Source organism: Bactrocera latifrons, unplaced genomic scaffold, assembly GCF_001853355.1.
Source record: "Bactrocera latifrons isolate USDA-ARS-PBARC rearing strain unplaced genomic scaffold, ASM185335v1 scaffold_464, whole genome shotgun sequence".
In the NCBI taxonomy this organism is placed as follows: domain Eukaryota; kingdom Metazoa; phylum Arthropoda; class Insecta; order Diptera; family Tephritidae; genus Bactrocera; species Bactrocera latifrons.
Genome location: NW_017537117.1, coordinates 66,841 through 85,731, shown reverse-complemented (window position 1 = coordinate 85,731; position 18,891 = coordinate 66,841). Strand labels below are relative to the sequence as shown.

Here is an 18,891-nt window from a genome sequence, read left to right as displayed (position 1 = left end):
AATCATTAACGTGACAAATAGTGAGAATATTCACATTGGTGACCACGACCAAAAGCTTTATATGTACATACATATGTGGTTGCAATAAATTATGCAGTGGAAAATTGTGTGAAGATGTAGTAAAATTTTTACATTTGTAACAATCTTAACAATGGATTGCAAAGTTAAGTTATACTTCTTTAATGTCCAACTGAACCAAAAACCGTCGAGAATGCGAGATGCGTATTTTTTGTCAACACTTCCATGCTTCACATTTGATAATTTATGCAAATCTTGTTATTTATTCTCTATTGATTTATTTATAGTATATAAATTGTACAAGATATAATTCATTTTGGTGTCTTCACATATTTTCGTGAACGAAATCATATAATATTGCGATATATTTGGTTGGGTAACTATCAGGATACATTAACATTACTGTTGAATTTCTATAAATTAACATACTATACGTGTATATCTTAAACCATTTATGTATTAATAGTTTGTACATTTAAAAGAGACAAAAAGTAATTACTTATTACATTAAGAAAGTTTAATATATCTAAGGTTAGTTGTTTCACATTCTAAAAGCTTATAAAATTCCGCAAAAGCTTCAATGGCAAGCGACTTATATTTTACTTGTTTGCTATTGAGGAATTTATTACATTCGTATATATGACAACATAATAATTAAAGCAGGATTAATGATTAGACTGAAATAAAATACTTGGACGGCACAATCTTATGCTTAAAAAGTTAAATATTTGGCTTTTTGCATACATACAATTAAATGTATTCTATTGTTAATGGAATGACTTTTTATAAATATTCTAATGAAATAAATATATGCGCTTATGCAACCAATATAAAACAATGATCACTAACATAAAAACTTAAACAATAATTAAAAATCTTGCAGTGTTTTCTTATCTATTAAATCGTATGTTTGTTTAGGACACGCGTATTTTATATGAGTGTGTTCCAAAATGTACGAGTAACATTATTATTTGTATTTACTTATGAACGAAATAAGCGTAATATTATGCGCACTGGTATTTGGAAGATCACATATTAATATGCATCTTCCACCGTATATTTTTTTACTTTGACTTTCACAAACTTTCCATGATGGTTAGAAATTCCAGTCAATGATATATATATATCATATATTATGGTTTAGCTCTTGTCGATATAGTGTAATGCGCATTTAAGCATTCGACTCCTGCAAAGATAAGGAAAAATAAATTTGTATTAAATGTATCTATGATTGATATGATTATTTTATTAAATTCAGCCCTATTTCCGTTGCCGTTTTAAAACGAAATAAAAACACTTTTGACATTACTGTTGGCGTTATCAACATTTTTCGAAAATAAATTTGTATTCCTTATTTTCAAACGAATAAATTTTGAGTAAATTTGTAACAAGAAGCAGTTGGGAATTTTAGGGTCAGAAAATTCTGCGTATGCCTAAGGTTCATTTGCACCTCTATGTTGCGACGGAGACAGTTGCCATAAAGTAAATAAAATTGCATTTGTTAACGAATGAAAATAAAAAGGAAACGACAATTAAAAAGGGGCAAAGGGAATAGGGCCGAATATTTTCGATTCACGGAGGAAATGTAGTAATGATTGGAGTACACAATTTATAACAACATAAAATTTGATCGATAATTAATTTCATTCGCTATTTAAATAACTCGAATTCCGTTAAGCGGTATACACTAATAAAATGTAATTACACTTATTTAACTTACTTTTAAATTGTCAAAATAATGCATAATTTGTTCGTAGTCCATTTCAAAACCATCAAGGACTAGGTCGTCTCTACTATCAACGTGATCATATGCTGTATTAGAAAACATAGGATTTCCAACAACTGTAGCTCTCTTAACTTCCTTTTTTAAGACGGATTTAATCTCTGATCTCGGTTGCAATAATTTAGCCCCCTCCTCTTCTATTGAATTTGACGTAGGTGCCTTATTTTCTTGTGCTTTGTATATAATGCAATCTCCTATGAAATAATTATGAAGAAATTTTTAAAGATTCCTAGATAGGTAGTGTGTTATGTATTTTGTTTATTGGTACTACTTACCAGTAACACTGTCTATTTTACTATTTTGTGGTAGCGAATCAAATTGGAATGCAGTTTTTCTACTATAATCACCGAATTGTACTATCTTTTCTGCGTTGTGCATTTCATTGTAATTCTGTTGTAAAGAGTTGTGCATCAAATGGGTATCTTTTTGTTTCTGGTCACTGTTTTTGTCAACTCCTATTTCAAAAAGATTCACGCCAATTTCCTTTTCTTCGGTTTCAACTTTACCCAAACCCACCCGCTTCTCATTATCCTTAAATAAAAGATAAAAAATATGTTAGACTCGACCGTTTTTGTTTTGTTTGTTGTTTTACAGAAATTAGAAATTATTGCTTGTTGTAAACTACAAGCATATTTGGTCTAAATAAATTATAATATAAATAAAATATGTATATAGATATACACCCCGTCAAGAAAGTATCGGAAATTTATAAATAAAACGAAAGTTTTTCAATCATGATCCAAATTTTTTTTATCGCCTTGCAAGTAGCATCCATTTCAAACTCATGTGCCAACTCTTCAAAACGTCAAAACATTTTTTATAGGCCCTTTCTGGGATGGCCTTCAGCCCTCGCGTCTAATTTGTTTTAATGTATTCATTTGAGTCGAAGCGTGTTCCCCGAAATGGATATTTCGGTGTGGAGGATAAGAAAAAGTCACAGGGGACCATATCAGGTGAATACGGTGCTTTCTCAATGATATTTGTTGAGTGTTTGTCCAAAAATTCATTCACAATGATGTCTTTGTGCGATGGTACGTTATGATGATGAAGAATCTGCGAATTGTTGGCCCACAAACTCGAACGTTTCCGACAGATAGCGTCTCGTAAACGCCTCATAACATCAGGATAATACTCTTTGTTGACGGTTTGATCAGTTGGAACGTATTCATAGCAGAAGACACCGCGAATATTGAAGAAAACAATGAGCATTTTGGGCCGCCATTCGGATGATTACTGGTTCGCACGTGTGTCATATTCATAGACCCATGTCTCATCACCAGTAATTATGTGTTCTATAAAGGTGGGATCCGAATTGGCTCGATCCAGCATGTCTGCAGCCACCTGCTCGCGATGCCTTTTTTGAAGGAAATACAGCTCTATCGAAACAAGTCTTACAGGAACGCGTTGCATGCCCAATTTTTCATGCATAAGCGTACGAACGTTCTCATGTGACACCTCCAGTCTATGGGCAATCTCTCTCAAACTCACATGGCTATTTTTGGCAACAATTACCTTCACTTTTCAACGTCATCATCGGTCACACTCGTTGAAGACCGTCCAGAACGAGGCATATCTTCGACGGTCTCCCGACCATCCTTAAAGGCTCTTTACCACTCGTAAGTTCGCGTTTTTGATAGAGCAGATTCACCAAAACTTCCGCAACATTTTCAACGTATCGGCACACGAAAGTTTGTTCGCAATACACAATTTAACACAAATACTTTGATCAATATTTTCGGTCATTGTAAAATTCGACAAACAGTACTGAAGTCGACTGACATAATCAGCTGCTGTAAATACACTGGTTGACAGATCGCGCTAATTTTTGGCATCATAATTAAGGACAGTTGTACCAACCTAGAAAAAAAATTACCTTTCTTCCATATAAGCGGGAGATTTAAATGAAGAATTCCCGATACTTTCTTGACAGGGTGTATATAAGTGAATGTCGCTGAACATAAGGAAGTGGACGATTACTTCACAGCTACGACTATTTGAGGTCATTCTGGAATCAAAACTTTAATTAAGGGGCACACATTAATTATAGCAAGTAAGATCTAGAGAAGAGGCAAGAGTAGTAAGAAGATTGTCAGGAAAAGATACCCACTAATTTCATCACGAAATTTTTTTGTATAAATTTTTTTGCAAAGTTATTCAAAAAGCAAAGTTATTTTCAAATTAAGTAAACGCGTAATCAGCAATCGTTATTCCTGTTCAACCTGTTTTAATAAGAAATGGGAGAGTTAATAATTCAACAATTATACTTACGAAACTTACGAGAGCCCTTACTCCAATATTACGATGGGGAGGTACAGGAGGCTTATATTCGATTGCTTTTATGCAGCAATTAGAACTATTTATTTCTGGTCTGAATATTAAATAAAATATTTGCAATTAATTCCAAAAATATACAAATTTATCTTAAAGTGTACCTTGGAATTGATTCTTGACTATGACCGGAGATTTTTAGATGATTATCGAAAGAAGTGACCGAACTGTCGATAAAGTTAATGGGGTTATTTGTAATCTTTATGCGTACATCTGAAAAGGTACAATTATTTAAATCCACAAAAGTTTTAATTATATAATGGTGGTGCCGTTTTTCTTTGTCTAATATGCTTCTTAAAAAAATCTTATAGAAATTTCCCTCGTTAATATGAACGTGAGCATTCTGATAATATTTGTACATAAAAACTACAATACTGAGCAACAGTTATACAAGGTGCGTTCCAAAGTAAAAAGGACTTTAAGGAAAAAAAGAACAAATGGTTTTTTCGGCAAAATCAATTTATTTTATTCATCTGCATAAAGCTTTCTTTTTATTGGCAAATGCATTTTTTCGAAAAGGAAGAAGACGTATCAGGTGAATACGGGGAGTGGTTAATAGTAAAAATGTAATTTTTGGTCAAATAATCGGTCACAAGCATCGATCGATGAGACGATTCTGAGCAATTTTGTGCGAAACAAACCGTGCACGCACCTTTCGTAAGCCCAAATGTTCCGTCAAAAAGCGTTAAATCGATGTTTTGCTGATGTTCAATTCCACTTCCATGAATTTCAATGATAATTTCGGCTGATTTTTGATGAATTCACCCAAATGTTCGATGGAATTTCTGGTGATCACGGATTTTTATTGGCCCACATGTTGATCGTCATTTATGTCCTCACGACCACTTTGAAAACATTAAAATCACTAGTGCACTCTGCTACGGGATAGGCAATTGTGAATGTTTCGGTAAAAGTTTTACCAATTTTAAAATAAAATTTAATGTTGGCTCTTTGTTCGAAGCTAATTTTCGCACCGATAACACAAATATACTGACACTTAAGATGCAATAACTTCACTTCCAATCAATGAAATGTCATGAAATTCTCCCTGGACAATCGATAAAGATAGTAGATTCTAACGCACCAGTCGACATATAGATGGTGCCACCAGGGGGTGATAGATGCAAAAAGTCCTCTTTATTTTGGAACACACCTTGTATGTTAGTATTAACGATGTTTTTTTCAATGATTGTTTTCAAATTTGTACTGATTAAATAAATGAAATGACTAAAAATGTGCTACTGATAATAAATAGGTGGATCCTGATTTTTCGTATTTGCGTTTCAGAAATCTATTACGAAATTTTATTTTTGAATGACGAATCGATCAATCAATCCACTGAGAACTATAAACTATTTTATATGAAGCTTTTATAATAAGAAAAATATAAATAATTTAATAAAAGATAAGGTTTTAAGTTTTTATTTCTTTGAAACTAGCAGATTAGATTTGTCCAATAGTATATGTACATACATATAGGTATATACACGATGTTGATTTTTTCGGGGCTTGCCCGATATGCATCTAAATATATAATGGGGGAAAATCAGGTTGTATGCACGTTTGGAAAATATTTAGAGTAAAAAACTAAAATTTCCGTATCAATAGTGGAATGAAAATAAATTGCTGCTGTACTAGAGCAGTAATAAATAATTCACCTCGATTATTGGTGGTTGTGTCATTAGCCGCTGCTGATCTATCCATTGTTGAACGTCCCAACCAAACCCAGTCATGCACATTAGTGGTTGATTCTTTAGGAAATCGTAAATCTTTCGACAAAATACTAGGAGAGATAATAGCCTTACTCAGTTCTAAGGGACCATTTCCTGTGTCAAGAACTCTTGGTCTAAATTTCGATGCATATACAACACAAGAAATTACGAATACCACAATAGCAAAGCAAAAAGCAGTGAGCAGTACATATACCCCGACTTCCATAGACGACATGTTATTACGAAAGGAATATTTTCGATAGTTTTTTAAAGGTTGTGTACTTCCATGATGTTGCTTTGTTTGTACCATAAGATTGTCCTCATTATAGATCGAATTTTTTAATGGGATGCCTACTGTAATATTTTTTCATTACTTTGAAATAAAAATAATAAAAATTAATTTAAAAAACATTATATTTACCGATAATATCAGCTAAATCACCGTTTATCCGGAAATTTTTTCTATCTTTGCCGATTCCATCATTTTGAATTGATTCCAGTTTGTTATTATTATCAAAGTTATTGAAATCTACTTCAACTGCTGCTAGTGAGCTTATTAGAGGAGAAAAATTCGATTTGATATGTTTTGAGGATGTAACACTTCGTCGCATACGACAATCCTCCGACAAAAGTAATGTTACCCGTAAAAGGTCGCCACTTCCTTCGCCTACCGCTATAACTCTTGGATGATGTGACGCCAACATTGGTGCAAATGCAACGACTTCGGTATCCAAACTCTCCACCAGCAAAAAGTAGTCTTCCACAGAAATATCTCTGTAAAACAGATTGAAACAAAAATTAATTTAATTAATTAAGGGAATACATTACTTCCATCACATTAGTACATCAGGTGATACATATGTCTAACCAAATATTACAAAAAGGAAAAAAACATTTTCTGGAGATCACAAATTTTAAATGATAAGTTATGGAAGGGCTAAGTTCGGGTGTAACCCAACATTTTATACGCTGGGAACTTGCAAAGCCTGCTAAATACATTCTGGTGCTGGCAAAAGAATGTAGCGAAAGAGTTCAACCTCATTGTTCGATGAAATAGTGGAAGGATTACAATCAAATTTGGTATCGTATTAACTTATTTTGTTAACTTAGTTTTACTATATTTTACTTTCCATCAGCGATCTAAAATCATTAGGACATAGAAATGGAAGGACTGATTGTATCAATTTTTCACATTGCTGTGATATATTTGAAAACATGTATCGAAGAGGCAAAATGCAACATGAGTTAAATGAGCGCTCAATGGCGATATTGCTATAAGGCGGTATTCTAGTCTAGAGGCTTTCGAGCTTTTTTCAACAATTAAAAAAAAATTTTTTTTCATCGAGTTATGCGTCTTTGAAGAAAAGGGGGGAAAAAGAAACTGCGTCCTCATCGCCATGATTTCGACCCTTGTCATCAGAAAAATAAAACAATGACAGATTCTTAATGAGTACGAATGTCGGTATGTCATGAAGCAGCAAAACTAAAAATTGTTAATAAAATGGCGGCTACTCAAAAAAAATAAAAGATCGATTTTTTCACTAATTTTTAAATTTTGTCGATTTTTTTAAAAATATTATAAATTTCAAATTTTTCTTTTTTGTTGCTTCTAGTGATAGAGCTTGTAGCAATGTAAATGTGATTAATGTATTATGTTGTATCGTTACCTTATTTTAATGTTACTTGAATAAGCAATCCTGTTGTACTTTTCAATTTGTATCATACCTTATTTTAATGTTACTTGAATAAGCAACCCTGATGTAATTTTAAAAACTTGTAACTGGCGACATGAAAGCGAGAAGAAATAAAGAAGAGTCAGTTCGGACGCAACCACGAAACGAATCGGTCTTCCTACAAAATCTCAGAAGTGGGATTCGGGCACAGTAGCAAAGTACAGTTTTAAAAAAATTTTTGCAAATTTTTTTTATAAAAATGGAGTGCGTCGATACAAACATATATACGGCGGCCCAGTTGCGTGAGTGGTTGAAGCGGTTGGGGCTCCCGACTCATGGCAACAAAAGTGCCCTGGCAATAAGGTTGGGCGATGTGCCCGCAATTGAGCGTGGCGATTGTCCTAGTTTCGCTGGCGAGGAGGTTGAATTGGTGGGCATTGATGAATCACCTTTGGAGGCGGCAGCGGAACGTGATTTAAAGACGCAGAACCTGACCAAAGACGTCGAGCAGTTAAAGCTAATGATCGTGCAACTTAAATCAAGCAATGTAGTAGGCGGCGCCACTGATGTGACAGAAAAAGACGATTCATCGAATAGCAGAGCTTCGAGTACTTTAAATAACGGCACAACGAATGTCAGCGCAACAAACAAACAAACATACAACATGCAACGCATTGAATAACGGCAGTGGCGCTTTGAACAATGACAGCGCTATGAACGACAGCGACAATGACGCTTTGAACAGCAACGGCGCTGTAGGCACAGTAACAAACCAACGCAATAAAGATAGCGCTACGGTAAGGAATGTCGGTGCTATACCTTTGGAGATGTTAAARGATCTGTTACCAGAATACGAAGGTGGGCCGAATTTTAACGTTTGGATTCAACAATTAAGAAGTGCTGGGAAAGTTTTTAATCTCGATCATGGCGCACTGCGCGCTGTAATGATAAGCAAACTAAAAGGTAGTGCAAGAGTGTGGCTGCATGCCTGGCCTCTGTTTATCACAGAAAATATAGACAGCCTTGTTGCAGAAATACAAGCGGTGTTTGCATCAACACACAACAAGTTGTTGCTGCGAAGACAGTTTGAAGCGCGCAAGTGGTCGGTTGGTGAACCCTTCCAAAAGTACTACAATGAAAAGGTTTCACTGTCAGGTCCGTTGAATATGGATGAATGCGAGTTGATTGACCATATTGTCGAGGGTATGCCGGACGAGCAGTTACGGACTCAGGCATATATCCAATGCTACACTACAAGAGTGCAGCTTCTGCAGGCGTTCGGGAGAGTTGAATTGAAACATGACTCGATGCAGATGCCTCGCACTAGTGTCAGATGTTTCAACTGCAATTCATTTGGACACATGGCCGTGGCATGTCGAAAACCGAAGCGAGAGGTTGGGGCGTGTTATGGGTGTGGCAGCATAGAGCATAAAGCCGCTACGTGTCCAACGAGGATTCAAAACAACCGTGCAGATGAGAGCCCATACGTAAGATATTTAAAGTTTATTGTTAGTAATAATACTGAATGTATTTTATATTTAGAATGCCTCATAGACTCAGGGAGTCCAATAAGTTTTGCAAAACGATCATCCTTACCAGATAATATTGAATTTAATGATAATTTTTCAGTTTGTATTCCATATTTTGGGTTAAATAAAAGTAAATTAGAAATGTTTGGTGAATTTAATTGTAATGTTTGTTTTGAAAATAAATTTGTCAATATAAATTTGATCGTAGTGGCCAATGRGACTATGGGGTATGASGTAGTTTTGGGTAGAGACTTTTTCAAAGCAAGTAATTTAATTTTGATATGCAAGGATGAGATCAAAAAGMATACRTTARTTAAGTTGAAAAAGAGTGTTGATGATAACAGTGTTGAATATGAAAGTGTAAACGATGAAGGTAAACATAAATAACAAAATAAAAGTTGTAAAGTAGAAAAGTGTATAGCTACGTTAAATGAAACAAATGATAGAAAAACAAAAGTGGGTGATATAAATAAAACTGGGTGTATTGTTGACGAAACAAATGATGGGAAAATGATAGTTGATGCGAATAAAAGAAAAGAGATAATTGATCGTAAAATAATCTGAGCGATAATCGTTGTAAAACAAAAATGGTTACAAATTGTATTGTTGATGAAATTAAAAAACTGGGTGATAAGAAATTATACAATTTATACAAAATTAAATAAAATATTTACAAAACTGTATGTACAGGCCGAACGTCCTGATGAACCATTGGTAAAATGTAGCATGAGACTCGTATTAGAAAACATAAAACCTTTTCATTATTCCCCGCGACGATTATCGTATGCAGAAAAAGGGGAGTTGCAAAAGTTGATAGATGAGTATTTAGCAAAGGGATATATCAAACCAAGTGAGTCCGAATATGCGGCGCCGACTGAATTAGAAAAGAAAACGGGAGATCTAAGAATGTGTGTAGATTACCGGACGCTGAATAAAGTAACCGCGAAAGATAATTATCCGATTCCATTAATTGATGACTTGTTAGATCGATTGGCGAAGAAGAAAATATTCACAAAGCTTGACCTTAAGAATGTTTTTTTTTCATGTTTATATGCATCCAGAGTCAGAGAAATATACGTCTTTTGTGACCCCGTTGGGCCAGTTTGAATTCGCGAGAATGCCTTTTGGACTTAAAAATGCACCATCGATGTTTCAAAGGTTTATACACAAAATATTTGCAGAAATGMTAAAAGAAGGAGAAGTTATAGTGTATTTAGACGATATCATGATTGCAACAGAARACTTAGAGAACCATTTCCAAATTCTAGAAAAAGTATTAAATAAGATAACTCAAAATAAACTTGAATTAAGGTTAGACAAGTGCGAATTTCTACAAACAAGTGTGAATTATTTGGGTTATATTGTTGAMGGTGAAGGAATAAGGGCGGATGACAAAGGACTAGAAGCGATAAAAAATTTTCCGGTGCCAAAAAACGTTCATACAGTACAAGGTTTCATAGGTTTGTGTTCGTATTTCAGCAGGTTTGTGAAGGATTTTTCTGTTCTAGAAAAGCCTCTGTTCGACTTGACAAAAAAAGAAAAGATATTTTCGTTTGTGGCAAAAGAATTAGAATGCTTTGAGCTTTTGAAATCTAAACTGCTAAGCGCCCCGGTACTTGCGTTGTATGACCCGAATGATTACACCGAGTTACATTGTGATGCAAGTTCGATAGGGTTAGGGGCTATTTTATTGCAAAGGAAAGAAGATGGAAAAATGTACCCAATTTTTTATTTTTCGAAAAGAACTACAGAAGCAGAGGCACGATATCACAGCTTCGAATTGAAAGCTTTAGCAATAGTTAGCGCTTTGAAACGATATCGTGTGTACCTTCAAGGAAAACCCTTCAAGATCATAACAGATTGTAATTCACTTGCGTTTACATTTAATAAAAAAGAACTTAACCCTAGAATAGCACGATGGGCTTTAGAGTTACAAAACTTCAATTATACGTTGGAGCATCGAGCGGTAAAACACATGCAGCATGTTGATGCTCTAAGTCGGTCCAGTAATATTCTAGTGGTAGAAACAAATACCTTTGAGGAAAATTTGATTATATGCCAAGAAAGAGATGAGAATTTAAAAAAGTGGAAAAAACTATTAGAAGAAAAAGAACATAAATTATTTGAGAAATGGGGTTTTGTATAAAAAAAAAAATGATGGCAGAGTTTTATTTTGTGTTCCACAAGATATGGAAGGTAATGTAATTTACAAATATCATGACGAGGTTGGCCATAGATAAAGTAGTAGAATTAATATCGAAAAGCTATTGGTTCCCTAAGTTAAGAGAAAAGGTTGATAGACACATAAAAAATTGCTTGAAATGTATTGTATTCTCTTCCAAAAGTGGGGCGCAGGAGGGTTTTTTACACAGCATTCCAAAAGGAAGAATTCCCTTTGAAGTTGTTCACATTGACCACTTCAGTCCGATTGATAACTCATTAAGAACGAAACACATTTTTGTCGTCATTGATGCATTTATAAAGTTTGTCAGACTTTACCCTACCAAAACAACAAACACTAGAGAAGCGATTCAAGCATTGCAAAGTTATTTCCGGATTTATAGTCGTCCTAAATGTATTGTGTCTGATAGAGGAAGTTGTTTTACATCTGGTGGATTTAAAGAATTTTTAGAACAAAACTCGGTTCAGCATATTAAGATCGCTACAGGTTCTCCACAGGCAAATGGTCAGRTAGAGCRGGTAAATAGGAGTTTGGGACCAATGATATCAAAAATGTTAAATACAGATAAACGATACAACTTGAATGCGGTAATAGAAAGTATAGAGCATGTTTTTAATAACACGATACATAGCACAACCGGAGAGCACCCGAGCGTAATGTTGTTCGGTGTAAATCAAAGAGGTGAAATTGTTGATTCGCTGAAAGAAAACTTAAGAGAAGTTAAAAAGTCATGTGAAAATCGAATTTTGCACGATATACGTGAGAAGGCAAGTGTAAAACAAGAACAGTTGCAACAGTATAATACAAACTTTGTTAATAAAAAAAGGCGAGCGCCAAGAAAATATGTAAAGGGAGACTATGTGGTTATAAAAAATTTCGATTCTCACATAGGGGTGTCTAAAAAACTGATTCCTAAATTTAAGGGACCGTATTGTGTTGAAAAAGTTTTACGAAACGATCGTTACTTACTTAGAGATGTCGACGGATTTGAACAGTCTCGAGTTCCTTACCACGGGGTATGGACAGTTGGAAATATAAAACCATGGTTCAAAGGACGCGAAGTCTAGTCAGTCACTTGAGATCAAGTGATCTCATGGTCAGGACGGCCGAATTGTAGCAATGTAAATGTGATTACTGTATTATGTTGTATCGTTACCTCATTTTAATGTTACTTGAATAAGCAATCCTGTTGTACTTTTGAATTTGTATCATACCTTATTTTAATGTTACTTGAACGAATCGGTCTTCCTACAAGATATATTTAAAAAATATTCATGCCAAATTTCAAATAAATCGACTGATTAGAACTTGAGATATTGTGGATACCGCATCAAAAAAAGTAGTTTTGAACGCGTTTAAACTAGATAGTTCGCTCAACCGGTCTAGTTGCTACGAAAATTGTTTGTTTTTCGGATGATAAAATATAAAGATGAAATATTTGAGAATGTATTGGCTTTAGGTGAAGAATGCAGGTACATTGTACCATTTATTCAAAATAGTGTACCGAAATGAAATCTTATGGGAACTTGATGAAATCAGATTCAAGAAGATCACACGTGTCCCTTGAAAATCTTTCGATGCTATTTTGGGTTCAATAAAAGGAGGCGATCTTTTCAACCAAACTCGATCGTGCAAAAAATTTCCAACTGAAACCTAACCAGCAATTGTGTTGTATCACTTAGGTTCTGACGGTGAAGGAGCTGTCAAAGATTGTGGGCTAATTTGGAATCAGTGATGATGGTATCATTCAGGTCAAACTTCGTCAGTTTTCTGCAGTATGCGTTAACATGTTTTTCTTTTTATTTTCGAATTTAACTGAACGCATCTTTAATGTGCTATTGAAATATAATGACCAGTATTTGCTTTGACCAAATACGAAAAAACGCAGAAAATTGGAGTGAGTTACCTAACTGCGTAAGATATGTGGATGGTACCGAAATTCCATTGGCGAAAAAACTTTCAAAAGATACAGAAGCTTACTTTCCACAAAAGCACATCTACTCCGCGTGCGATCATAAATTGTAAATAAGATACTTGGTGTTAGGCTTTCCTGGTAGCGTTCACGATGCAAGTATTTGCGAATTATGAGGCAGACTCATTTTTTGGAGAAGGTGAATGGATCGCAGGTGACGGTGCATATTAATTATCTAGTATGTTATAACGTCATTTAAACAGAATTCCCGAAATTTAACCCAGAGTTAAAGGAAGTTTTTTAACAAAGTATTTAGTCGATGTAGAATTCGAACACTGTTTTGGAATGCTGAAAGAAAGATTTGGTAGTTTAAAAAGCTTAAGGGCTATACCAGTGTGACACTTTCAAAAAAAAACTTTTTATATTTGCTTTTACGATAGCTTATATTACCATAAATATCATGTGAAATCGGGAAGGTCGTATATTGAATAGTTTTTGAATGGCAGCGTTCTAAAAATCGACCTCTCGGAGGTGCAAAAATATATACATATGTAAAACTTTAAACGCGTTTTTATCGAAACGACATTTGTCAAAATTGCTGGCGTCATAACTCAACGAGAAATTGACCAATCGACTTCAAATTAAAACAGAGTATTTTTGAATACATTTACTACACAATGATGTTTTCAATTGGTTAAAATTATCAATTTAGCAGTAAAAAACGACCTTTTTTTTCAAAATTATGCTATTTTGTTAATTTTTGATATTTTTCAAAGATCGTAAGTCATAGGAAATATCCTTAAGTTTAATAAGCCATTTGAATGTTTTTGTTTAAGCTACTCATTAGGCCGGAATCATGCCAGAAGTTGGGGAACTTTTTTTTGGCACCCCCGAAGACAACAACCCATAACTTCGTTATTTTTCAACATTTTTGTAAAAAAAAACTTAGTTTATAGCTGAAAATATGCATTCTTACGTTCAAAGAAGCGTACTTTCTCCTAAAAAAAATTCACGAAAATCGCTTAATTTTTTATGTGTCACACCGGCGTAACCCCTTAAATTAAAATGTTAAGAAATTTTATGCAAAACAAAATAAGAAAATTGTACTAATACCAAATAAATATCAAAAAGAGATAGATGAAAAAATAGAAGAATTTTTACAAATGAAAAAAAAAATGTTATTGAAGAAAATAGACGTATTCGACAATTAAAGCATAGTTAATATTATATAATATAAGAAATTTTTAAATTAATTAACAAATATTGGCGTAGATGAAAAATTATTATTCTTCCAATTTAATGGAAACAGTCGAAGGAAATATACGAAAAGGTAATAAGCGGTTGTAACTTATTTAGCATAATGTTAGTAATCACTTGCAATCTTGTTAATAGATATACATATTATGGAATTAAAAAAAAAAAATACAACGGAATTGTATTCTGAAAGGAGGAGTACATGTAAAAATAGCCCAACAACTGGCATTAAAAATTTGCAGACAACTGGAATAAAAAATGCGTAATAGCAGAAGCAGCGAACACCGAAAAACCGCAGCCGAATCAGACGATACGACCTATGTACTGAGAGCGCAATGTAAATAATCAGCCAACACCGCTTCTACCGCCCGCTTAACCGTAGGATACCGTAGAATTTCCCACAATTTGGATTTTTCCCGTAGAAACGAGTCAGTTGATTGCTCTCTCGCGACACCATCTCTTACCAAAACAAAAGTACATCATTCACGATATTAGAAAAACGGAATAAGAACTTAGTCAAATTCATAATAAATAATTATGACATGTAAGCAAAAATAAATTGTAAAACCTGTCCGATTTTCATCAACAACTAAATCTGGTATTTTACCTTAAATTAATTCGGCAATAAATTATTTAAAAACGCTTGCCTCAGTGGTCTATGAGTCAATTAATTTTGATATTTTTTTATTTGAGAAATAGTTTGAGTTCTAAAAACCTTAACATTTAATGTCTTTAAATAACTAAAAACACGAAATAAATAATTCATATAAATAAATAAATAATTTCATGCAGAGCATATTTGTCTTAGCGGCCCGGGCATGCTCGATATTCATTCGTTACCGTCTCGACAACGATTAAGAATTATAGATTTCAAGATTACGCTAACCGGAATCTAGTGAGGTAATTCTTTTGGAATTCTTTGGCGCGTTTTATTTGACCAGCTATTAGCATATTTTGTATGGAATACTTAGCCAATATAATTGCAAGTCTGTTGGCTTGTCATAAGCTATCATAGCTTGTATATTGAACTACAGGCCAGTTTATTGCTTTTTTTCATTCACAATAGTGATGATTTTTTCAAAAAAAGCAGACGGCGAAAACCATAAAGTTCATTTTGCCAGTTAAAAATGTAAAACAACCGGGATTACTCAATTTTGTATTTTGTTTAAGTAAAAATTAATACAAATATTAACATTTGTTTATATAGTACAGTAGAATCGCGGAAAAGTGAACTCGCTCGCGAAAAAGTTAAACGTTCGGCTAAGTTGACCGATTTTGAACGTGCACGTACCGCTCTAAAATGTTAACGTTTGATTAACTTTGGTTAAAGAAAAGAAACAACTTTTGGTTCACTTATGTGATCTTATCTTTTTTCAAACCCCACTGTTTGTTTAGCAAGAAAAAAAATTGCTATGTATTATGCGAGCTACATACGTACTTTGTCATGAACGTTTGAACGTGAGTTGTTTATAGTTAGTGTGTTAAAAAATGTCAAAAAAGCAGAAAAAATTATTAGAAATCAGATTAAATTTGCATCAAAAAGCTAAGATTTTAAGAAAAATCGATGAAGGTATTCATGAAAATCGTTTGATATTTTATCTCAAAAAAAAAAAAAAAAGAAAAAACGAAAATTTTGGAGACAGAGTCAAACACACATGAAGTTGCAGCAATCAGGAAAGCTTTACATAAGTCGGTATATCCCGTTCTTGAGGCAAGGTTGTATAAACAGTTTTTAAGCAAAGACAGCGTAATTTTGCAATGAGTGGTCCAATATTAAAGGCCAGCCAAGCTTGAATTTACAAAATTGTACCCTGAAAACATGGTTTGGGCAGCATTTTCTGTCCGATAAAACATTTGTTGCGCAAAACGAAAAATATAGCTAAATATAGAATCACATTTATGTTGTGTGCGGACGCAGATGGTTCGCATAACTTGAATTGGTAAATCAAACTCCCATACAGGTAATGCAGACATTGAGAGGCTGCACTCAACCCTGTTAGAAAAACTAACAGGAATTGAGGATCCAAGTCTCTCAACAGAAATGAGGATACAGATCGTTATAGGTAACTATAATGATCGCTATCACTCAACCATAAAATGTACACCCAATAACGCAAGAAATAGTATTGATCCAACCATTTTAAAAAACGCAATAGACCAGAAGAAACAACTTATAATACAGAATAGAAATAGGTACAGAGAAGACTACCAAGAACTGAGAACAACGGGGCCGATAAAAAATTATAAAAGAGTAAGACACAAGGACGAACCATATTTCTGAATTACTCCCTTGCAAAACATTCATGTAGCAAACATAAAAAGACCACTTAAATTAGATAGAATAGGTATGGAAAATGATGATGATATTTTTAGCATAATAGCACATAATGGCGATGTATTTGAAAGTGTAAGTTCACAAGTCAATACATTCTCAGATGATGTGGATAATAATGTTCCTGATGACCGCAATGAAATTGGCAATAGCATTCTTACAAGTGACACCGATATGACCATGATCCAACTCGACGAAGTAGAAATCGTTGACGAATTCAATACTATCCTACATATTATACACCCGAAAGAGCTAGCAAGTTTAGTGGAGGAAATGACAGAAAACATAAGACAAGCAGACCTAAGTAACAAGGCACTCCTTTTTAACGAAATTAAAGTAATTAAAGCAAAAATTAGATCGATTACTCCCAAGGAAGAGGAAAGAAAGAAGAGAGATTTAATTAATTTAGGAGGCACAATGTATAAATGGTTGTTCGGGGTAATGGACGAGGAGGACCGACAGGATGTAATTAGTCATTTAGAAGTAATAGAAGGAAATTCGCACAATGCAATTACAAATATCAATAAGCAGATTATCATAAATGAGCATTTTAACGATTCAATTAATTTAATGAAAACAATAGTAAAAAATGACAGGAGTAAAATATTAAAAGAATTAAATCAGATACAAAAGGAGGATAGAGAGCTAGCGAAACTGGTTCTTTACAATGATCAAATGAATAAATTAAGGCATATAGAAGGGAAGATACATGAAATCCAAAATAATATAACCACCGCTAAAAATAATTTAATACGCCCGGGGATGTTAACTAAAGAGGAAATAGATAGCTTTGACATAGATTTTTATAAGCTGAAACTAGCCAAAGTAGGAGTAGTAGCTTTCAAAAGTGAAGCAATTGTGTTCGCTATTCAAATACCAAAAAGTTTTTTTTAAAGTATATGTAAAATTGCAAATAGCTCAAGAGGATGAAAAAATTGTAACCATAAATAAAAAACATTATAAATATGAAGATAATACGTTATTAAAAAAACTAAAATTAGGTAAGAATTGTATTTGTTTTAACACTTGTGAATTTAAATATAATAATACTACAATAATACAAGAAATAAGTGATGATACTTTAATCATTAAGAATGCAAATAATTTGAGACTTATACAAAATTGTGATGACAGAAATTTTATACTACAAAATAATTATATAATAAATTTTGCGAAATGTCAAATTAAAATTAATGAAGAAAAGTTTAATAACAACAAAAACAAATTTATTGATAAACTGATACATCCTGTTAAAATGTTAAACCAAAGCTAAGGGTCAAAAATAAACTTTGACGATATTGTACTAAATCATTTTAAGAATATTACAGAAATAGAAGAACTAAAGTATCACAAAAGTCTATCTTATGGCATAAGTGCCTCATTAATTATAATAATACTAATTGGTATAATTATTGTTATTATTTACTTATGTAAAAAAAAATGAAAAAATAAGTTTGAAAATTATAAATAAAAGAAGTCAGGAGACTTCTCAGAGTGGCTCTTGGGGAGTTACATCTCAGGTTACTGACGGCTTGCAGTTGTGCACCACATCGCATGATCAGCCAGTACGTGACCAAAACAGCAGACTCGGCATATTTTGAGTCTGTTGGAATGTGCGGTACACCCACACATTGTGGCAGACTCAAGTTGCTGATCTGATGACAGAGTCAGTCTGATTCTTGCCATAGACCAAAGAGGTATTATCCATAACTCGTGCGAACATTCCACTCAAATTAGTAGTGACTAAACATATTAACATATTCTCATACCAAATCCAAAGACTGGTAACTACAAAAAAAAAAAAAAAAAAAAAAAAAAAAAAAAAAAAAAAAAAAAAAAAAAAAAAAAAAAAAAAAAAAAAAAAAAATACCTTAAAAAATGCCTTAATGATTTTAAACACCGCACTAATATCCTTGTTTGCTTACTTTTTTGATTAGCATATTAAAATATATTGTAGGAACAGGGAAACGATTTGTCTTGACATTGTTCGCAGCCTGTGGCCGCTAATGCGTATCTTTCTTCTTCCTGATTATCATAGTCACCGCTTACGCGATTATAGCCGAGTTAACAACCGCTCTGCTTCCCCCGGCGGGTACTGCGTCGAATACTTTCAGAGCTGGAGTGTTTTCGTCCATCCGGACAACATGACCTAGCCAGCGTAGCCGCTG

The 18,891-nt window shown here is 33.6% G+C and overlaps 1 protein-coding gene across 3 annotated transcripts in view; it reads right to left on the bottom strand.

The window, feature by feature from the left end:
* Positions 1-273: 273 nt before the first annotated feature.
* The window catches only part of LOC108973170 (transmembrane protein 132C), an 85,195-nt gene continuing 66,577 nt past the window's right edge, over positions 274-18,891 (bottom strand). The window contains exons 11-17 of one of the 3 annotated variants that reach the window (XM_018940234.1): positions 6,263-6,615; positions 5,788-6,195; positions 4,234-4,342; positions 4,070-4,169; positions 2,077-2,332; positions 1,739-1,995; positions 274-1,204 (exon numbers count right to left, since the gene is read on the bottom strand). In XM_018940234.1, coding sequence (XP_018795779.1) covers positions 1,190-1,204; positions 1,739-1,995; positions 2,077-2,332; positions 4,070-4,169; positions 4,234-4,342; positions 5,788-6,195; positions 6,263-6,615 — 1,498 coding nt within the window. In that variant the 3' untranslated portion in view covers positions 274-1,189. The remainder of the gene's footprint in view (positions 1,205-1,738; positions 1,996-2,076; positions 2,333-4,069; positions 4,170-4,233; positions 4,343-5,787; positions 6,196-6,262; positions 6,616-18,891) is intronic. The other 2 variants (XM_018940236.1, XM_018940235.1) reach the window with 2 other exon arrangements.